The sequence below is a fragment of the Pholcus phalangioides genome, unplaced genomic scaffold (assembly GCF_987345545.1).
Source record: "Pholcus phalangioides strain wild (caught in Gottingen) unplaced genomic scaffold, Ppha-v1.0 ptg000042l_1, whole genome shotgun sequence".
Taxonomy (NCBI): Eukaryota; Metazoa; Arthropoda; class Arachnida; order Araneae; family Pholcidae; genus Pholcus; species Pholcus phalangioides.
Window position 1 is genome coordinate 8,817,381 of NW_028301628.1, and position 24,135 is coordinate 8,841,515.

Below are 24,135 nucleotides of genomic sequence, written 5' to 3' on the forward strand. Positions count from 1 at the left end.
AATTATTTGGCACCACATAGTACATTAAAAAATTTAGACCTAAAAATACACAATATTTTAACAAAAAAAAAAAAAGAATTTGTGTGTGCCATAGTTTAAATGCAGGAGAGTAGAAATTGTCTTATGCGAAAAATATATATTTTTTCATAAGTTTCAAAATACTGAAAAAATGAACTGCTTTGAGAAAACAAAGCTCTTCAAGAGATATATATATGTACATAAAGACAACAAGAAACATGAAGCAATACATACAAAAAAAAAAAAAAAAAAAAAAAAACAGACATAACAATAACAATACTATGAGCATTCTTCTTCCAAGAAGGAATAAAGATTAAAAATAAAGAGATATGAAATGAAAATATGAAAAGCTTTTGCTAAACTTCTCATGTCTGAACAAAACTGTCATGATTCAACTGTCGTATTTGTAATTCTTTTTGTCATTTTCTGGTTGCTTGTGACTCTTCATGTGAGCGCTACGGCTTTTCACTTTGCTGAATACCCTGAAGAAATGAAAAACAATATAATGTGAACAAGCTGGAACAAAAAAATTTCAAATGAAGTTTCTGCATATGAAAATAATTCAATCTACATTTAAGTCAAATAAAATATTGTCAGCAACCATGAAAGTGGAATAGTAGTGTGGTTTTCTTATCTGAATTGTAAGTGAAATAGTAAAACTATTGTGGTAATCAATATTAAACATACACAGTGAAATATGTGCACTGTTTGATAGCAAATTTCAAAGAGCTGTAGGTCTCAGAGAAAATGAATTGTGGAAATGAATAGAGGAAATGAAGTGAACTTGTATAATAAACTGGATGATCAACTTGTTTTTCTGTTGTAGAGAAAATAACAGATTGCGGATCCCCCCAATCTGTATGTACGGAGTGTTTACCCATACACAGTGTTTGCACGGAAAAATCTAGGCTTTCTGACTGATATGCATTTCACAATAGCAGATTGTAGCCTATTATTAAGTAGGGAATTTAATATTGCACTTTTATCTGTCTATTCCTCTCACCAATTCACTATAGCTGACTTTAATAATGAGCTCCAAATGGTTTTATCCAACCTTAATTTCAATAATACTATAATTATTGGGATTCTTAAACATAGACACTTTTACAAACAGTATTGACGTGCAGGATTACTTGAACTGCCTAAGCCAATACCGTTTTAAGGGCCTGATAAATAAACCTACAAGAGAGAGATACATCAACATGTATCAATCATGTTTTTAAATCCCAAAAAATAACTTATACACTATTTCTTCTGGAATACTTATTAATAATCTAACTGATCATTCTCCCATTACTATGAAATTGAGCCTTGACACAATTTTGAGCTGAAAATTTCTGATTGCAAGACTTTTACAGTAATCTATAAGAACATGCTTTCTAATTATCTAAATAATTACAATTACAATTGGAAGGATAATGTTGATATCGATATGCAATATCAAAGGTTTGCATTCGTATTGACCTCTATTATGACCGGTTTTTCAAATATCACACTAGGAGAACACATAAATTTAATAATAACTGGATGACAAACGAACTTCTACGTGTGGTTTGTAGAAAAGAAAGAAAAACTATATAAAAAAATGTGGAAATATCCTCTTGACAGAATCTACAGAACAGCGTATCAATACACAGCTAAAAAACTTAAAATTCGTATTAAATTAGTTAAAAATGAATATTACAAGCAACAGTTCATGAAACGCAATACAAATAAAAATAAATGGGAGTTTATTAACAGTATTGCCAAAAACCAAAATAAAGCTATTGTTTTGTCAGATTCTGCTGATACCCTAGAACTTGCAAATCAATTCAACACCCACTTTGATCATATAAACGACAATACGTTGCTATCTCTGGTAACAGTGATGATTTTAAAATACTTTTCATTTATCATAAATTTCTTTGCCTTTTTTGATGTAGTCGATCTTGAGGTACATAATAATTTAAATTCTTTCTCTAAAAGTAACTCCTATGATTATGATGGAATTAATATCCATTTGATTAAAGAGTTTGCTATAAATAATGTTGCATTTATCACAAAGTTCATAAATAGCTCATTTCAACTTGCTGTATTTCCTGAGTCACTGAAACGAGCCACTATTACTCTTGTTTTTAAAGCTGGTAATAAAAATTCTCTGCTGAATTGTAGGCCTATCTCAATTGTATCGGTTTTTTCTAAACTTACTGAAAAAATTCTTTCAATTAGAATATATAATTTTTTGTATTCTACAATGTCTTTTTGCTGAAAACCAAATTGGTTTTATAAAAGGACAAGGTGCTGAAAATGCCCTTTTCGAAATTTATTTATAATGGAACTGACAAGAGCAAATTTACTGTTGCAATATTTTTAGATATTTTAAAGGCATTTGACAATATAAACTATTATATTCTCATTCAAAAACTTATTCTGGGTTATATTTTAAATTGGTTCACTTTATATTTATATAATAGGGAACAGAGTCAAAATACAGGATAATTTGAGTAATTATGTCCAAATAAATAGAGGAGTTCCACGAATCTACATCGAGTCCTTTGCTTTTTCTAATTTTCATTAAATGATCTATGTAATTTGGAATTTTACAGTTCCATGATCACTTATGCCAACGATTATGTATTAATGTACTCATGTGAAGATCTTGACAGTCTTAAGAATCATATTAACTACGATTTGATATCAATCCAAATATGGTTCTATGCTAATAATTTAAAATTAAATTTACAGAAAACAAAATATGTCAATTTTAATCTTATGCAAACTGATTTACATCTTAATCTTAAATTTCACACCCTCGCTTGTGATTTGCAACCTAATTGTAATTGCGATTCAAGAAGTAAATAGTATTAAATACTTGGGTTTAAATGTTGCCAACAATTTAAAATGGAAATCCCATGTTCATGAATTACCTCAAAAACTTCATTTTTTATGTAATTTTTATTATATAAGTAAGAAAGTTTCTGCTAATTTTTTAAAAGACCTGTACTATGCATGGTTTTATTCACTTATAAATGATGGTAAAATTACATGGGGTGGTGATTAATAAAACTAATTTATTGCCTTTATTTTCAATCCAAAAAAGTTTTCAAAATTTTGAGTCGGGGTCAGTCTCATTCTTCTAAAATTTTTAGAAATCTTAATGTACTTCCTTTGCGCCATAGTGTTTTTTCCATATTATTCTTTTCTTAAATCATAATAAAGGCTTATGCAATTTAAAAGATAATGTATCCAAGCGAAGACCTCATATGATTTGCCATATTCCTACTTTTAGAGAAATTTTTCGTAAATATTTTTATTATTTAGCTCCAAAATTATATAATTCATTACCACTAGAAATACAAAATATGCCCACACATGTAGCATTCAAAAAATCATTATTTAAATTATTAATTTCAATAGACGATGTAGACTCTTATTTTGTCCTTTAGGAGGAGCAATAAAAAATTTATTCACTTATCTTTGCCACTTTAATTACGTATATTTTTCAATTTAAAAAAAATTCTCTCATTTGTGTTGTCTATGTATGTGTGGGTTTCATTTGTTTTCCATGCATTTTTTATATATATTTAATGTTTTGTTTATTTTACATTTCTCATAGTGCAATAAGAATTGTCTTTTTTATGTTATGTGTGTGTGTTTTTTCATTGTTAATTTTTATCTGTGTTTTTTTATTTGACATTGATAATTTTGTCTCATTTATGTTGTATATGTCTTTTTTCCATGTTTCTGTGTTCATGTCACATTTTTTATTTTATTTGTTAATTATAATGTAAATTTTCAATCATCTATACAGGCATTGTAGCACCTGGATGATAAATATGTTTTATAAAATTAATGTTAAATCTCTGTATGTTGGAAATGAATAAATTTGATTTGATTCAATTTGAAATAATGCAATTCTAGAGTGGTTTTTTTTGAAGTGACATTCAAACGACACAACCTCTGTGCTGAATAGATACTAGACAGACAGAAAGAACAAATAAAAATAACTAGTTTCTAGAAAAGAAAACCTGGAGGAGAAATTGAAAAGACATTTTTCTATAAACATCGTCAAGAAGAGCAAGAGGCAATGAGTAGCCAACTTTTGTCATTTTTATATAATTACTTTTTGCAGCTTTAATAATTGCACTCCCCCGTTAATTCTTTCTGTTTTTATGTGTCTCTGAGTGTATTTATGAATTTACTTTAATTTTTTCATAATTTTTTGAGGATGACACCTTAGGACCCTTTTCTTCAGAGCTGTACATGATTAAAGTTGAGGCATCATACACAAAATCATTTTAGATACAAGTAATTTCGATCATTTGAACTTGATCATCAGAAAGAACACCTTAACAACTCCTGATGTCACTGAATGAAGTCTTGAGAAAAGGATATTGGTTATTAGATGTAAATGTTTATATGGTTCCTTAAACTTTGGCTGATCTGACAAGGAATATACCTAATTCAGAAAATAAGTTTCATAACTCTGTCAATTTTGGTTTCAAGAATTAATTTTTTTTTTGTTTTAACCTGTTAGCAGTGTTCGTTAATGTGCATCTAGATGTGTGATTCATGCACTAAAATTCAATTTTACTCCTTCAAATTTTATTGAGTGAAAGTACTCCTAATTTTAGGAAATTTTTTTAAATAGGTATTTCTTTGTTTTTCATTTAAAAAATACTATTCTCTTTTTTTACAAAACTACCCCTTAAAATTTTGGAGAGGAGTGAATTTACTCTTCAAAATTTTTTTAGATAACACTGCATGTCAGTGCATGAAACTGTTTTTATTAAATATGACTTATAAGAACCAAATAAAAAATTACATATTGCCACTTTTTTTCAGAGATATCAATATATATTTTTGGCTATTAGGAGGATGCATGACAACATTTGGAACATTTTTCATATTGCCAATTTCTTCTAAGACTAACGATTTAGGAATTAACAATTAGACAATGATAAGAACAGAAACCCTATATGTTTAACCTTGTTGAATTTATAGAAAATATATCAGAGTGAAAGCAAACTAAGCAAATGTTATATACACAGGGTTCATAGAAAAGTATGTATTCATCATTTTATGGCTATAAAACTGAGGTCCTTGATTATAAGTCAAGTGGACGTATTTGATCAAAAACCAAGACCAAGGAATGAGCAAACCTAACTCAGTTATGAAGCATGGGAGAAAATAAAAAAATAAATATCTATTACAAAATTAAAGAGCATTGTTGAATTACTAGGAATCATCACCAGTTGTTGAAAAGCCCTGTAATCTCCTGGATTTGTTTCTACATAAAAATTCTGAAGAGGAGAATTGGGTGGCTTTCATATGAAGTATGATTGCTGATTTGTCTCATGGGTGTCAGCATTCATATTCTCAATATTAAAAGAAGTCATTACTATTATTTTCCAATATTAATCCAATGTGAAAAATATCTAATTTACATTAAGAAAGTTAGTCTTAACAAAGTTAGACTACTACTAAACTACACATGCACCTCGTCCACATTCCTGTGCAGAATTTCTAACAAATTGGTACATGTTGGAATGTGTGTGAATCTAATGTGAAGTTTGTGGAACAAAGTTGGACTGTACTGAATTGATGTAAAGGTTGCATATATAAATTAATATAAATTTACTTGAAATAAGATTTCAAGTCATTGAATCCTTTGAATCTTTCTGATTGGTTCAAATTTACTTGAAATAAGAGTAAATTTGAACCAATCAGATGGATTCAAAGAAAATCTTCAGAGAAAGCAATACTGGTTCTGAAATTAACCATAAACATGCAACAAGGAGATAGACTCACTTCCCACAGACTTTGCATGGGAATTCCTCAGCAGGGTCAAGAGGAAACTCATAAATTGATGCAGGTGTCATTGCATTCAATCCATTGTGATTTGTTACGGTAGTAACAACATGTGAACTTGATTTGGACGTTTCTGAGCTCCTTACGATGGAATCCTGTCCATTTACGGCAACATATTTGCTGGTGGTTTCCTGAAAAATATTTTAATTTCCATAAATACATTTGAAGATTGAACCCTGTTTAGAAGAAATAAGAAAAATGCACTTCTTTCTAATAGGATAAGCTTTAGATCCAAATAGGGTCGTAGCGTGCCTTCTCGGGGCTGACTTTTTCTTGGAGGTTCCTTGACAGGGTTATTAAGCAAAACAATGGAATATTTGTTCCCGGTTGCCCCAGCCTAGTTACGGCCCTGGATTTGAACAAGCACAATATGAATTATAACCTCTATAAATCTGGTTGGTGCACAATCTTGACTTCCCATGCTTTCCAATGGGAAAAATCCCCTGCCTTTAAGGAACACATTTAAAATATTTCTACTCACTTAAGGCACTCATTTTTTTCTCTCAAATTCTGTGGACATTTTTATGCAATTTAATATGAACATTTAGGATTTCAATAATTTTGGTTTTTTTTTCCTTAAGTTTTAACTTCCACAACATGAAACTTCGAAAATCGCCAAAATTCACTTTTATTTTGCACCATAAAATTTCTTTAAATCATTTTAATAAGAAATCCTCTTATTAAAACATGTAACATCTTAGTGCTGAAACACACATAAAGTTTCAAGACATTTGAACACGTGGACATTGAAAAATATGTTCATCTGACAAACATTGTTTTGAGAAAAGAACATTTTAATGAAAAACATTAGCATGTCTGCCAGCAGTTTATATTAAAATACTTCTAGTGAAGGTAGAAGAAAAATTTTAATATATATATATATATATATATATGCGCAAAAATTTTTGTTAGCAGTCAAAAATCAAAAAATTCGAAAGTGTGCACAAGGGCCCCCCCCCCCCATATATTCAAAGTTATAATTTTTTTAAGCTTTAATTCTTTGAGTGTGCAAATAGTTGGAGATTTACTTCTTTGCATACAAGATAAAAATGTTTTTTAGCAGAAGATCAGACTTGAAATTTTTTTGCTAGCTAATAGTCATAAAACAAAGTCAAGAGAAGCAGAACATACTCATACTCCATCTACACATCATTTTAAAACTAAAGCATTTCAAGTAAGTAACCAATAAGCAACTGAGAAGCCTACTAAGTCAACAGTCAATAAGTGATCGGGGCAGATTAAGAGTGGATTAAATAAGAAATACTTGAAATTTAAATGAAATAGAAATAAAATCATTCAAAAGAAATCATACATCGGCATATACAGAAAGAACTGAATTTAGAATCACCTCTATCTTATCTTGAGCATTATTAGACAATTCTACTCGTTTCTCTCTTTGCTGGCCTTGGTCTCCCAGCTGATCCAGTTTTGCAGCTTCCTCCTCCTCTTCCTCTTTGGATCTAAGGTTATAGTACAATGATTCTTGTTCTTTCCTTCGCCTTATCAGCCTGATTCTTTTATATTCATCTGGACACACTTTCTTCCACAGATAATAAAACTGTATGCACTGCTTCACAGTTTTGGTTGGAATCTAAAAAAATATACATAATTTTTCAGTTGACAAAGTTTGTGATGCAGTTGATGAACATTTATGAATTAATAGCTATTAAACATTTTAATAAAAATGAATATTGGTGAGGATTTCAATGGGTAGAAATTCTAAAAAATTCACTCGTGAAAATTTCAACAAAATGAATAAATCATCAGAACAGAACTTCTTAAAATGGGGTTAACTCAAGAGATGTGATTTGTCCAGAGTTAAGTAAGGTTAGGAGCCATTCAAGTCAGCATCAATGGGAGAGGGGGTCTGAAAGATGCTTACATCATCAACTACCCTTTGTGAAAATATTAAATATTCTTAATGACATCTTTATTTTCCATCTTTACTAGGAATACCAAAAATGAGAAACACCCTAGTTTGTGGACACCTGAGCTCTTAAGTAGAGTCCTCAAGTAGACCTCTCTATTCCCCCACATCCTGACTTACTTATGAAGTAAGGGGGTGTCGGCTAAACTGTTTTGTATCCCCTCAGCACATCTCATGCACTGTCCTTAAATGATTTGCTTTATGTGAGCGGATCATTGGCATCGGGGGGGGGGGGGGAGGGGGGAGGGCGGAAATATATATATACACCCCGATCACCATTCACACCCTCAGTGAACCACCTTTCTCCCGTTAAAAGAGCATGTACCCGCCTACAATTGTGAATTTTGCTATGAATGCACTGGATCATTACACACATGATTATTGACTCAACACACTATATTTTTAGCTTGTGCTTTAAGTGTATTAATTAATGGTTTAAGCATTAGTAAATCAAGGAGTATAAATTGTTGTTGCTAGTTGGTGCGAACTACAGACCATTTAGAGCTCGTCTTCCTCATCATGGTTTTTTTTAATTCCAGAGATGTGAATCAACCAATATAGCAAAATGGTTTGCTTAAAAACAACCATTTGAATAATTTGAAATGCAGTAATTCCTTTTCATTTAGCTATTGATGTAATCAATGGAATAGTTTTGGATGTGTCTGATCTTGACTAGCTAATGATTACTAATTTTTTCCCGAGCACAAGGTGGGCCCATAACAAATATTTCAAAGGAATAGTAAATAAATACACCAAACTTTTGCTGCTTTTTTTAATATCCTACCTACTTACAAATCAGTTGCAACCACAACTTTCTCATCATACAAAAAATGATTTTTAGTAGTAGTAGTTTCTTGTCCCATAAATCATCGCAGCATGCTTTCTCGTACACATCATGAGCAGCATAGGCGGTGCAGAGATGGGGGAAGTGGATGGCGATCCACCATTCAGGAAAAATTGCATCATTAGCATTGATTGATTGCATCATTAGCATTGACGATACTCAATCAGGTATATTAATAATAATCCCAATTGGGATTGACACGCGGGATAAACCTTTGGAGGGAGCACAAAAAACTTATGTGGGGGGGGGCCCCACATAGTTATAATGGGCTTGGAATGTTACTTGGTGCAGTATGACAATATAGTGAAATACCACAAGTTTACACTCTTAATTCATGCACAATAACCAATACGCAATTTTTCCAAGTGCAAGAGGGATTTTCTGCCTTGCATGGCTGTAGACACATACATCTTGGAGGGAACATTGTTAGTGGTTGCTTAAACACCCTGGTAATTTTACACATCGCAGGCTGTTCTGTCTGGCTCATATTACAGTCAAAATGAATGAAGACTGTAAAAATGGCCTTCGAATTATGTGTTCTCACATGACTGTTTAAGCACTTCTGAAATATCTAAATAGGTGGGGAGGGTACATTAGAAAAATGAATACAGTAGAGTTTATTTAAAGTTCATGAAGCAGAAGCATTAGTTTGTTTTCGATTTAAAATTTTGATTAATTCATGCACAATAACCAATACGCAATTTTTCCAAGTGCAAGAGGGATTTTCTGCCTTGCATGGCTGTAGACACATACATCTTGGAGGGAACATTGTTAGTGGTTGCTTAAACACCCTGGTAATTTTACACATCGCAGGCTGTTCTGTCTGGCTCATATTACAGTCAAAATGAATGAAGACTGTAAAAATGGCCTTCGAATTATGTGTTCTCACATGACTGTTTAAGCACTTCTGAAATATCTAAATAGGTGGGGAGGGTACATTAGAAAAATGAATACAGTAGAGTTTATTTAAAGTTCATGAAGCAGAAGCATTAGTTTGTTTTCGATTTAAAATTTTGATTCGTATCAAATTCAAATCTTACTAGATTTGAGAAGTAACATACATGCCTAAAATTACAGGTGCATGTTTTGGTCATTGTACTGTATATATTTAAAAACATCTTTTCAGTGAAAACTGCTGGAATTTCTTTTATATACAAAAGTACAAAATTGTGAAAATTATGCAAGATTTAAATTGACAATAACCTCTTTTGCTATGCTGAAAAAATCTTTATCGCATCTAAGCAACCCTTGATGATAGGCATCAATTTCCTCTGAACTCCATTTATCTGTCTCTGAAAAATCACAGAAATAGCAAAAAAAAAAAAAAAAGAAGTGTTAGGATATCATTCTCATACAAAATATTTTTCAGCAAATTTTTGTGAAAATAATTAATGAAATATACAGTTTCATTCCTAGTTAGGCTAATATATTTTATGGGATAATACTCAATCAGGTATAATAATGATAAAACACACAAGTATAATTAAATGATAAGGACATCAAACATTAACAACTATTGTCAATCGGAAGAGAAGTTTCCTGAGCAAAAGGTTGTTGGGGAGAACTCGTACCAATGATGATTTTTTGCCCCTGAAACTTCTGTTTCAATAAGGAATAATTATTACAACAATATCGTTTTTCAATTTCTACAGGGGATATTCTGTAAGTTTCACATAATGATAGCTGAAAATAGAATGATTGTAATGGGTTGGAAACAAAGGTTATACATTTTAGACTGTTCTGAATGCATAACTTTGTAATTTTTTTTTTTAATTTATTATTTATCATAAAATTTCATAAACTTTAATTGACATTTAACTATGTTATATTTAACATTAAAAGCATATTTCTTTCCCATAAGAAACTGGAGTGATAATATATATATTCAGTCAATTCATGATAAGTCAAATTTCAGTAACTTGAATATCTGTTTAACTCAAAGTTTTCACTCAGCCCCAGAACTTTTTCTGTGTTTCAGTGTTGAAATTTTCCCTCAACTTGAAGTTTTCTTCCTTTAAGTCAAAGTTTTCGGGAGTGAAAGAAATTTAATGTACACCATTTAGCAATAGAATTCATCAATTAGTAATAGAATTTAGCAATTAGTAATAGAATTTAGCAATTAGTAATAGAATTTAGCAATTAGTAATAGAATTTAGCAATTAGTAATAGAATTTAGCAATTAGTAATAGAATTTAGCAATTAGTAATAGAATTTAGCAATTAGTAATAGAATTTAGCAATTAGTAATAGAATTTAGCAATTAGTAATAGAATTTAGCAATTAGTAATATAATTTAGCAGATTCATCTGTCTGGTTGAAAAAAGTGAATGACTTTCACACAAAAGGGCAAAAAATAGAGGCGGTCAAAAATCACTGCATTTTTTTGACAGAAAATAATCTTATGTACACTTTATTTATAATTCATTTCATTTTCCCGAGTATCATGCATGTGCCCATTTTCATAATACAGTATTGTACATGACTAGCTTATTTCTAAATATTCTCATTCAAGGCCATCATTTCATGCACAAAAATAGGCTAATTCAATCAGATGGGACACAGATTAGACCCATTTTCAAATACAAATACAATGCCACAACGAGGTGGCTGAGAAAAAGATGCTCATAACAAATAAGGATGTCATATATTTCAAAAATACAGCAACCCAATTAAAAACACAATCACAAAAGTTATAAACAATATATACATATGATAAAATACTATACAATGCCCATAATGTATTTATGGTTGTCTCATTCTAAGTATGGATAGCTTCTCAATTTACCCCAACATGTTTATCGTATTTCTTTTTAAACGTGTCAATTGTGTTACAATTAATCCCCAAAGCAGAATGTTTAGCACTGTTCTGAGACAAGCTCTCCTCACTGGAAATGTTCTGCGGTAAAAATTCCCATACATGTAATAGTGTTTTTTTGCACTTTTTCTGAAATTCTTCCAAATTGTTCTGCGACGTATGTCACAGATTTTGGCCCATTCTGCTTTGGGGCAATTAACTACCTCCGGGGGTAAGCTATTCCATTTATTAACAACCCTATTAGAGAAAAATTCCCTGCGACACCATAACCTCGTATTGTCCCTTACCAATCGATACTGGTGTCTCCTTGTAAAAGCAGTCGATTGGCAGTGTACTAAAAGTTCATGGTCATCTTATCCATTCCGTTGAAAATTTTGAACACTTTTATCATATCTCCTCGACACCTGCGTTCATCCAATGTAAGCATATTCAAAAAATGAAGTCTCTCTTTATAACTCAAGCCCTGTGTGCCGTCAAACTAACACATTATTTCCATTACGCAGATTAAAAATAACATCAATAGAAATTTATTCACAACTTTATCGAAAAATGAAATTAGAAAAAAGTACCTGAATATTTATAACTTAAGAGAGCGTGATTAGCAGGCAACTCAGGTGACGAGCACATCACAGATAGAATAGCATCCTGAAACAAAACCATCAAATAAGTAAAGAACAACAATTAAAAAAATACCTTAGTTGTGTCACACACAACCTTTATTTCCGAACAAATTTCCAAACATTCATATATTGAAGTCAATATTTGATAAATACATAGGGTGATTGCACATCAATGCATATTTAACCCGTTTACATCCAGAAGAGGAATAATCCACAAATAGTTAGTACCTTTATCACAGAAAGCAGAATAATAATCAGTCTTCTTTACATATATATGTGGTAATATGTCACAGTTAATCGATTTTTTTCTAAAAATTTATCTCTGCATCACATCTAGTAATCAGTGTTTTGTATGAATAGCGAAGAATAATATAATCTCTCTATATATATATTTACCTCATTGTCTGTGGAAATGGGGCTATTGTCATTATGAGATATTAGCTGAGTTAGGTGGCTGCTCATTGTTGTCCCGTTCAATATAGGCTATATACACTCATGTCCATAAATTAAGGATAATGCCAGCTCCGACAAATAAAGGTTCAGAAACAAAACAAACGTTACTTATTCATAAAGCCCATTTATTAAACAAAAGATAAAGAACAAAAACGATGGTGTATGTATGATACCATTCATAAAAACTACGATTTTTGCTCCCTGGAGCAATTGTAAAAAATATCTCCTTTACAAAAACTTACTATTACATGGTTGGTACGATGGTTAATACATTGTATGTCTCCCATACGATGAAATACAGTCCGTACAACGCCTAGGCATGCTGAGTATCAAATTATCGATCTGATCTTGGGGAAGATCACTCCACTCAGCAAGCAATGCTCTCTGAAGTTCAGGTACACATGTAGGAGGTGGTTGACGGGCTGAAACTCGTCGGCCAAGCATGTCCCACACATGCTCTATCGGATTCAAGTCAGGTGAGAATGCTGGCCATTCCATACGGGTTATATCCTCAGATTCAAGGCATTCGTTTACGATGTTTGCTTGGTGAGGACGGCCGTTGCCATCCATAAACACAAATTCTGCGCCCATGGCACCCCTAAACTAATGTACATGTTGTTCCGGAATGATGTCCCAATAAATTTGAGCTTTCATGGTTCCGGTTTGAACATGCAGATCTGTTCTGGAACCCAGTATAATTCCACCCCAAACGAGCAATGCTGCACCACCGTAACAGTGTCGTTCAATGATGTTGTCTTAGTGGTAACGGGTACCTGGCGTTCTCCATATGAAAGTCCGACGTGAATCAGACTGCAAGCTAAACCTGAACTCGTCGGAAAACATCACACAAGCCCACTGTGACGATGTCCACATTTCATGTTCTCTACTCCAGGCTAATCGCTGCCGACAGTGAGTTGCCGTGAGCGGAACACATATGAAAGGCCTGCGAGCATATAGACCAATATCTCCCAAACGTCTGTACACGGTTTGCCTTGAAACTGTGGTACCCGTGGCTGCAGGTAGCTGACGAGACAGGTCGGATGCTGTGCTCCGTCGGCTTCTTTTGGCAGCTACTGCCAAATACCGGTCTTCATACGGCGTTGTAACTCGGGGGCGACCTGTACTGTAACATCTACTGACATTTCCGTTATCTTGGAATCATTGCCAAAGCCTAGAGATGACACTTTGGGCAATTCCAAGTTCCTCGGATACTTCCATCTGAGTACGCCCACATTCCAGGCGGCCGATAATTCTACCACGCAAAAAATCATCCACATGCGTCCTCTGTGTCATAACTATTCGCTTATGGCACTGAGCGCCTTACAGAACTCTTGTGAACAATTTTACTTCTTTGCCACCATTCCTTATATACCCCCATCTTACACTCTTCTCATTGTGACGTACTATCGGCATCATCTGGTGGCTTCCTGAAATTTGCATATCATTCTTGCAGATGTGTGTGATAATTCTACAGGTGAAATTTTTACTTTAGATTTCGATTTCCGTGTGATTCTGAATTATCTTTTATTTATGGACATGAGTGTATATTCACTAAGGAAGTAAAAGATCAGTGCTTCAGTAGCATAGTGGTCTAGTGCAATCGCCTGGATAGCAAGGAGACAGTGTTTTGATTACCCACACAGGCTTGTAGAATTTTACTTCCATCACTTCATATCTGCATCACATCCTTTGTATGAGACAGTTATATTATTCAGGGGGGAGGGAAATGGATTATTTGAGGTACAGAAACTTTCACTGTGTATATATATTATAAAGCTAACACAATTTTTTTTTCTGAGCTTTGAAATAAATTACTTATCCGGTACACTTATGTACTCCCTAACTATGTTTCAGCTTTTGTGGATAAAGAACAATATCACAAGGAAAAACACACACACACACAAGCACACTGCTTAATGTTCATGAAGGAAAATGCTCGATAGTCATAGTGAAGTAAAACTAAAAAATTATGAGCTCATGATCAAATTAAGCTTAAATATAAAATTCATTTTTATTCTGAAAAATTTCAAACATACTTTGATATTCCCCCTACACATATGAAGCAAATGGAGAGCATATTCTTTATTTCTTCCACCTCCTGGTACAACAGACGAGCATGCCAACTCCAGGTATGAATCAACTAAATAAGATGTTAAAGTGTTGAAATCAGGGTACAAATTGATGACACTAAGACAATAAGGTACACAAGTAATTCAGGGTTTTCAGCAAAATCTGCTTGATGATTTCCCTGACCAAAACTCAAAAATTTACCACACATTTCCTGACCAAAACTTCCGCAGAAAGAAATATAATTCAAAATTTTAAAATTCCACATGTTTTCCACATTTTTTCCCCTCTATGGAATTTTTCAGTAACGTTTGCCAAATATTTCATATTTTACTGAGAACCCTGTGATTTCTGGAAATGAGTTATTGTACAGAATCAAACTATCAAAAAAATAGAGAAACTATAGAAAACATGAACTAACTTTCTTCATCAGACAAATGCTTCACAGAGTTTGGATCCCAAACCTTATCAGCTTTATGTTCAGTAAACAAAGCATCTTTGAAATTGGCTGTGAAAAAAAAACAATATAAATCAAAGAGAAAACTGATAAAAAAAATAAGACAAATCCTTCACGAATAAATATGCAGTACCAATGCATATGTTAATACCAATACATTAAAAAAATACAGAACTATTTTTATTAATGAGAATGCATAAAAATAATATCTATTTAACAGACATTGCCTTTGAAGTAATTACCTTATGAAACTAGGCATTTTTGGCAATGTTCATACAGAGACATAAATGACAGGCCTCTTCACTATATCTTTCAGCATTATCATAACTTCTTGTTGCACTATTGAATTACTTGAGAAGTGGCACTTTAGGAATGAACTGGTTGTGGAAGTAGTCATCCACTTGGCAAGGGGAGACAAAGATTCTTAGTTTTTGAAGTTCAATGACAAGTGGTAAAGGAAATGGAATAATTGGCAAAAAAGGCTTGCAATTTGCTTTTATATTTTTGTATGAACCCTGATTCACCGGGTAGATAATTCGAATCAAAAACTACATATAAACAAGTATAATATACAGTTGAACCCCATTATAACCCCACCATCCGTCTCAAAGAATTTTGGCAATATAACAAGTTTGGCGTTATATCGGATCATGGTTGTAATAACATTTCAGAGATGCTTCATTACATAAATTTACACGTTTATTATGAACTACTGTATCTCAGTGTCTTATTAGTATTACTCCATAAATAAAATAACCTGTTTTAGACACATTCAATTTTAAGATGAAAAAATTCTTAAAATTTTAAAAACTGCACAATATTACTTAAATATTTCTTGATATAATACTCAAGAGATACACATTTTGCACTTACCTCTGAAATTATTTTAATACTGAGTAAATTTAGCGCGATGTATTTTATAAGTAAAAAAACAAAATAAACAAAGTTAAACAATGGTGCCATTGCTTTTTAGTCCGTATTGGTTTGATAATCACAAATTTTTTGTTTCTCAGGTATTGAAAGAACACCACCTTTCGGCATTAATTTGAATGGAGTAAATCAATGGAGATGATAGAACTGATCAGGGAGTAAAAATATGCTCTCTTGAAAAAATTATCTTACCAACCTTGAAAAACTTGTGCAGTATGCTCATTGTAAACTTTCCCCCCTGTTTCGTGGAATACACTGGTTGTTTTGGTTCCTACACGCATTCAGTCAATTGTCAAAATTTGTGGCGGTAAGCAGGGTTGGCGCTACAACCGAGGACGGTATAACAGGGTTCGACAGTATATACATTCTTTTTAATTAAAAAACTTCTGGAAAATTTTGATCTTTAAAACATCAAAAATAACTTCAAGTTGATTTGAACCTGAAACAGCACGAAGCAAAGAAAATTACTTAAATGTATAAAAATAAAATACAGTACTTAATGAAGAAAGTACTCACAGTTGCAAACTGGTAGTTTGGCTTGATAAAAAGACCCAATATTCACATGCCTAAAAACACATCAATGAATAAATTTATTCATTAATCAAAATAATTTTTATATATGAGAAAACAGTAAAGTCAGTTAGTAAATAATCAAGCCACTTTCCAACTTATAGAAGTGAAAGTAAGCCGATCTTTCATTTACAAAAAAAAACCTCTCCTTAAAGTTGAAAGCAGACCTTCAACACAATTCTTGCAATAAACACAAAAATTCAGGCATCCCCTTTACTTTCACTTCTAATATGAAAAACACATACCAGTACTTTCGAAAATGAAACACTCATAACTTTAACATCATAAATATGTTAAGGCTACACATACACTCAGAACACTTTTGTTCCTGCATGTAATGATTTGTTAGAAATTCCACATGGGGTGCTTATGTGATTTAATAGTCAAGTCTACATATGCAGGCCCCTACAAAATTTTTTAGAAAAAACCTTTCGACACTTAAAAGGCTGAAACTAGATTTTAAAAAAAGTATTCCCTCTTTGCATAAATGTACTTTTGAATTTTTTAAAGCTACTTAGAGAATATTCTGGAACACCTGAAGTAACAGGCTGTTCTAAATGTCATTCATCTCATTACCTGCAAATCGCTTGCCATGGGGTTTCTCTTTATTTCAAGGAATAAAAGAGGCTACACTGGGCAAGGCAGAGCCAGTTTTAGAGGGAGGTAACTACCTGTGCGGAAAATTACAGCAGGGAATAAAAGCACTGTTACAAAACCATGGAATTTTACAGTGGTGTGGCAGCAAAATAATGTTTGCCCCTCCCCCCCCCCTTCCACACACACACACACAAATCATAGTTACGACAAGGTCTGAATAGTGAATTGTAGGAGGGCTGAGAAAACAACTAGATACAGTAACATCCCGGCTACTCTTGAACAAAAGTGGGGGGGGGGGGGGGGTTATGGAGGTTGTATATAGTGAGGGAGGAGATTGTCCATGCACCTTCGCCCTCCTGCCAATGTAATGATACAATTTTTTACTAAGGAGGGAGGGGGTTAGCCATCCCCCTGTATGTACGTAATGAAATGCAGGATGTGTGTAAGAGATAACAAAAAATTAAAAACACAAGAAACTTGAGATGTGAGGTGAGAATATTCTCGGAGAACGAGAATATTCTCACCTCACATCTCTAGTTTCTTGTTTTTAATTTTAAATATATTCTGAGAATAAATTAATTAAAATATATTCAGGATTAAATTAAAATATTAAAACATTAAATAAATTAAATATATTACCTATATATAAATACCCTGGATGTAAAAATTGGAGAATAATTGAGAATATTAATTTTTATTTTAAATAATTTAAATTTTTTTACTAATTTTGTTTATATTGTGAAATATAAATCAGTTTTAATTGCCTGAAACATTTACAACAAAACAATTTTTGGTATAACTACTACTGAATATTCTCCAGGTCATGATGAGAGGTTTTAAAAGTTTGGTTATAAAGATTTTAGAAACCTTTAGATTAAAACCTTAAAAAATCATTTTAAAATTAGATACAATTTTCAGAAATAAGTTCACAACACAAAAGAAATTAAATCAAAGTTGATTGATAAAGGAAGCTATTCTTATATAATCACCTTCATTCTAAGATACAGAACTGTTGTTTTCTTCAATGCACATACACTTAAATACTTAAATTCTGTATCAGTCACATTTCTCTAAAAGTTGTGCAATTCAGCCCTGTTGGTTTAAATTTCTTGCTTTCGAACTTTAATATTGCGGTCTACCAACTTCAATATTCCCATATTCTTGACGGGAATAGAGATGGGCATAGATAATATTCTCTCAAAGGACTACTATTATAAATTGCTAGAGAATATTCTTATCAAAAATAATAATTATTCTCAAGTTATTTATCGAGATTATTTATTATAATACATGTTATTACACATATTCTTGATAATACTCTCTGGAAAGATTTCGGTAACTGAAGAATATTCTCATTGAGGAAAATATTCTCTGGAAGAAACTATAATAAGGAAGGCTATTAATAACTTCAGAATAATTCATATTATTTTCTATAAAAATATTTCCCAGTAATTTATGAAAGTAGTCCTTTCAGAGAATATTCTCAAGGGTATTATATGTAACTATATTATAAATAACAGGAGAATATTCTCATCAAGAACTTATAAGAATATTCTCAAGTTATTTATAATAGTAGTCCTACCAGAGAATATTCGCAGAAAGATTACTCTCGAGAATTTTACATCTCTACAAGAGACATTCTAAAATAAAAATATACATACGGCAAAATGTCAGATTCTGGAGCTTCAATAGTTGTATCTTCTTCTTCAGTAGTTACATCGCTGCTGCTTCCTGCAGAAATTGCGGGAAATAAATATTATGATTCCCAAGGAAAGAAAATTAATTATGCTAGTGTCTGTGAAAAGAAATTAAAATTCTCCAGAAACGAATGGCCTTAAGAATATCCTACCTTTCCTAGGATAACCAAAACTTGGTGTAATTGGCGCTGACTTTGGAGTGAGATTTCCAGAGCTACTAATGATATGCCAGAACAATCCAGAGCCACTACGTACTGGACTCAACATTGGTGGTGGAGTATATGGAGGTGGACTGAGTTTCTTATGATCAGGATGAGATGGATCCCATAAACGGGGAGATCGAAGTCGACTAGTATACCCACATGCATTCACATATGGCGGTATGAATAATGGCTGAAAATGAAAGATAACATAACTTACAGGAGAATATATATTTCAAATATCACCTCATAATTCACATCTTCTAAGGAAATATATAATTAAGATTTTCTTCTTTTTAGTCATTTTGTAAATAAAACAAAAATTCTCATCAGACTTAAACAATTAAAAAACAACAGATTTTTTTCTTTCTGCTATCTTAACATGCTGCTTAAGCCTCCGTGACTGATAACTGACCACACATGATTGATTTTCTTAGATGCATCACACTCCTTACTTCTTTAGTCCAATACCTCCTCAGCCCAAAAAGCTAGTTTTTTTGCAAGTAGAAATTCTTGTAGAAGTTTTCCAGGCTCACAAATATAATGGGTATAAAAAATAAAAACATCCTTCACAAAACATTAAAAAATAAATAAATTTAAGTAGACCTAGCATCCCTTTTCTTGATTCAATTTTTATTTAAATGAGAGCCGGATTATATCTTTTTTCCCTGTACTTTATTACATTTTCATTTTATATATTTTATTCAATTAAGAATGTTCAATACAGAAGAATGGCTTCAGATTCATAAAAGCTTTGAAGAAAAAAAAACCTTAATCCCACACATCAAATGAAAACAGATAGAGGTCAATCATAGAAAGTGGAACAGAAACTAATTGATATTAACAGAAAATTTATGGCTAGTGGTGATATATTAGATGTGCTGCTTCTTATGAGAAGAAAGTGAAAATGTCTGTGAGGTGATGAATTATCCTACATTGGTCTTTGTCCTTTAGAGGGCAGCTGGTGTCTTTATTGGATTATAAGAACACCTGCTCCCGGCAGGTGATGATGAAATCCTATTGCTGTTGCTTCTCTGTAAAAAAACAAAAAGTGTGGGGGATAGTAAATAACTACATATAGATGTTGGGCGTTTTTTTTAAATCTTCTCATTTTATTTTTGACCCTGTTTGATGAGTAACTAAAGTTATGACATGCAAACTTTCTAATATCAGTTTTTTTTAACTGATTTTAAAATGTTATGAAACTTTACTGATCAAAAAAAGGTAAAAACTGAACTACGCTATGTGCGAACTTTCCAGAGACTGGCGAGACATTTTTCTACTGAGAATACTAGAGCTCAGTAGATTGTAAAACTCTCATAAATGTTGAAATAGTCAAGATCTTCAAAAATTCAAATTTTGTGGATACATTTACGGTTATCAAAAGGCTTTTCAGTGCTACTGTACACCTATATATGTATATTATACTCAATGTGACAGTCCAAAACAGTTCAATATATGGTCAAGTGATCATGCAGAAATAAAAAAAAAATAATGTTTCTCGGGAGGCCCATATACATTACACACAAAGACTGCAACTGGGCAGGGTGTGTGTGAGGAATGGCACACACAGTTCTGGTGCCTTAGACGCCAGTGCGGATGAATAAAGTTTGATGAAAATACTATGAAATTTCTCTGAGCTTGTTGCCCATGTGTTGATTACATGCAGTGACTGTCTTGGGCTCCAGTGCAGATATATGAAGTGTACTCTATCACCGGGCTGGACAAACCGCGAAAAAATTTAGGGGCCAGGAAAAATTTTATCCAAAGAAAAGGCCAAAAATAACGTTTTTTTTACTTTTTCAGGGCATAGTGACCCTCTGTCATGTTGGCAGAGATGCTGCTATAAATTCCAAACCTTTTGTGCTACTCTCAGCTCGCAATTTAATAACTACACAAAGAGAATTTTAGGTGCTAATACCATTTTTTTAGTTGCCATGACAACCTGATGTCTGAGAATTGTCCAGCCCTGCTCTAGCAGTGTGTTAAGAAATTTCTCTGAGCCTGTTGCCCATGTATTTATTACACACAAGGGACTGGAATTGGGAAAGGGTGAGAGTGTGAGAGGAATGGCACATAGTTCTGGTGCCTTAGCACAGGGACTCAAGGCACCAGAACTAAATTCATCTTTTTATTAGGTTAAAAAATTAGAATGATGGCAAAATGCATGCTTACCCTGGCTAATCGAGTATCTAGTATAAGGCCTAGATTATCCTCTGGGTACTGTAATCTTATTGAGAACAATGTGGTATAAACATCAAATATTATGTTTAGTGATTTTGGAAGTGTGGCCATGTAAACTTGCAGCTGAGAAGGAACATTGGTCATAGACATTTACTAGTCAACCCAATCAATTCGTATGGCATAACATCCTTTTGTAACTGTGCCTCAGGTACTTGCCTTATTTCTCTCTCTCTCTCTCCCTCTCGCCATGAACGTCACATCATATGAGTTGATTGGGTAAAATCTGAGTGCAGCATTGATTGGGTTAATATAGGAGTTCCAGAACAGTAAAACATTATACATGATGGAAAGTTTCGTTTGAACCATTTTCCCCCAAACGATTTATCCAGGTAAAGTATTAGAAGTAAGCAGAAAAAGGATCTTTTGAAAATTTTTTCGGGTCGTTTTTTAAAAGAAAATAGAAGAATTTGTGTGTTGCTTACCTCTGGTCTATGTTTACGTTTGGCTTTCATAGGACTTGTTGGAAGACTAGTTGGACTTAAGAATACATCATCGTCATCATTACTGTCTTCAGTAGGAGGAATGTTCTCCATTTTCATTTCATTTGTGTTCTGTGGTGGTGGCGATGTCAATGCAGATGTTATTGTGGTAGTAAGTTGCATCATTTCTAATTCACTGACAGAGATGTCTGGAAAAGGTTGTCCGATGGGTAGGCTAGGATTTGAATTATCAAAGAAAACATTCTTTACTATGCATCCCGAATCAATGTCTGGGACATCTTTGACTCCTATCATGGCTGGCTGAGCATCAGGAATGTCTTCTGCAGAAAGAACGGGCAAGGATGGTACTTCACCTGCTGCTGCAACAGCTGCTATATCATCATCATTCTCCAACGCAGAAGATGAAATATTGTGAGAACTTTGACCCGTAGAGACAGAATCAGTAAATTTTGGCAAGAAATCGAAAGATGTAATAGAAGGCATATCAGTAAATGAGAAGAGGTCAAATGGGAAAAATTCACCGGGATCTGATCCTGTTCTGGTGGTGCGTTTGGTGACTTTGCGCCTCAGCAAATCAGTCAATGCATTGTTGGTATGACTTGTGCAGGGCCTCTTTGCTGGAATAAAATGGTCTGAATCTGAATGCCGCCTGTGCTTCTCACCAGGTGGACGTGGAACTCTAAACTGTTGCCTCAGATCAATATTTTTTAAAAGATCAAATTCTGAATCATTGTTTTGAAGAGTGATAGAATCAAGCTCGGTGTTTTCCTGACTAGTTACTGGGAATTCTGGAAATGCCACTGACTCCTGAACAACAGGACTGGGCACAGAAGACGCTTGCGCAATGAATGATGGAGGAGTGGATTCGTGGTTCTGAATGCTGGTATCACTAAACTGAAAAACTGGTTTAGCTGCTGGGGGCGTAACAGGCTCATTCTTAACTGCAGCAGCAACAGCATTCACATTCCGAGATCCAGAGTTTCGTTTCTGTATGATTTTCTCTTCAATTAAAGCTCGAACATTTGTACTGGCAGTTGTGAGAACAGAATGTGATGATGTGGAAGACACCGTGCTGGTGCTACTGGCACTGATGACATTGTTGCTGGTTGTTTTTTTCTCGTGCTTTTTGCCATCATTGTCCTGAAAGAAAAAGGAAATAATATTTTTCTAACAGTTCACTTATATGAATATATGAATATTAACTTTTATCCTCTTCAAATAACCTTACTCAGTGTTTATAATTTAATAATTTTTTTGTTTGAAATCTGATACAAAACAAAAGAAATAGTAAAACAGCACGCAAATAATAATGAAAAAAAGGGCATTTTTCTCCTTCTCAATAACATGATTATGACCGATCAGTGCCAGAAAAAAAAATACTGAGCATAAGTGAGAACTTACCTTTTTAAGATACCTAAAATATCCTCCATGCAAGCGCATATGTCCATTAAGAGCAGGAGTATTCTTGAATTTTCTTTGACATAAACTGCATTCAACTGGCTTTGGTTCTTGACTGGAGTGAACAGAAGGGAAAAAAATATACATGAATAACCACAACACACAAAAACAACTACAATAAATACATTGAATTAACAAAATTTGCAAGTACAATGCGACTGCTTTAAAACAATTAATGAACTTAAAAAAGAAACAAAAAGACTTACCTTGCTTGACGACTCGCTCCTATAGAACTGCGCACAGCATATATAGCCTGATTGAAGAAAACAAAAGATCATTAATATCTGATTATTATAAGAATGTTCAAATTAATTAAATGTTAAATTATTATTACAAATTATACATAGAAACAGAACACAAGTGATGAAAAATTTGTCTTTATATCCAAGATGGTTGCTTTCCATTGCCATTATAAGCAAGGTACATAATTATTACTCCCTATTTGAATCAGTCTGGACAACCAATTATTGATGTTATAGTCAAGGTGTAGTAATAACAGAGTTTGACAGCACAGTGATACCTTGGCTAACAAAGAAGACAATTCGTTCTGGAATCACATTCGTTAGCCAAAATCTTCATTAGCCGAAACATGATTACCCATAGGTTTCTATGGAAAATCATTTAATTTGTTCTAGGTACTATCTGAAATTGAAAGATAAGTTTTTTACCACATCAAGAAGCATTATGAAAAAGAAAAACTGACTGAAGGCTAAAACAAACAGCTTCAAAACTGAACAAATGAAAATTTACAGGAAGCTGAGATGCTGAAGATCAGAATAACGAAGTACACAACATCACCAGCGTGTTGTTGCAACCCAGTCAAATTCACGGATGAACCCATCTATTTGTGGTTTGGTCAGCTCATTTTTGTGTTTGATGCATGTAGATGGAAGAGATAAGCCCCTACAATGTCCAGACTGTTTAGTTTGATGCTAAAAGTCCAGCACCA

The 24,135-nt window shown here is 33.1% G+C and overlaps 1 protein-coding gene across 1 annotated transcript in view; it reads right to left on the reverse strand.

The window, feature by feature from the left end:
- Window positions 1-306: 306 nt before the first annotated feature.
- Window positions 307-24,135, reverse strand: part of LOC149064434 (uncharacterized) — a 46,186-nt gene continuing 22,357 nt past the window's right edge. The window contains exons 6-18 of the mRNA XM_089255190.1: window positions 23,393-23,439; window positions 23,130-23,241; window positions 21,711-22,868; window positions 18,997-19,237; window positions 18,809-18,878; window positions 16,497-16,546; window positions 15,015-15,101; window positions 14,563-14,666; window positions 12,023-12,098; window positions 9,843-9,931; window positions 7,217-7,459; window positions 5,809-5,999; window positions 307-500 (exon numbers count right to left, since the gene is read on the reverse strand). Coding sequence (XP_089111316.1) covers window positions 410-500; window positions 5,809-5,999; window positions 7,217-7,459; window positions 9,843-9,931; window positions 12,023-12,098; window positions 14,563-14,666; window positions 15,015-15,101; window positions 16,497-16,546; window positions 18,809-18,878; window positions 18,997-19,237; window positions 21,711-22,868; window positions 23,130-23,241; window positions 23,393-23,439 — 2,559 coding nt within the window. The 3' untranslated portion in view covers window positions 307-409. The remainder of the gene's footprint in view (window positions 501-5,808; window positions 6,000-7,216; window positions 7,460-9,842; window positions 9,932-12,022; window positions 12,099-14,562; window positions 14,667-15,014; window positions 15,102-16,496; window positions 16,547-18,808; window positions 18,879-18,996; window positions 19,238-21,710; window positions 22,869-23,129; window positions 23,242-23,392; window positions 23,440-24,135) is intronic.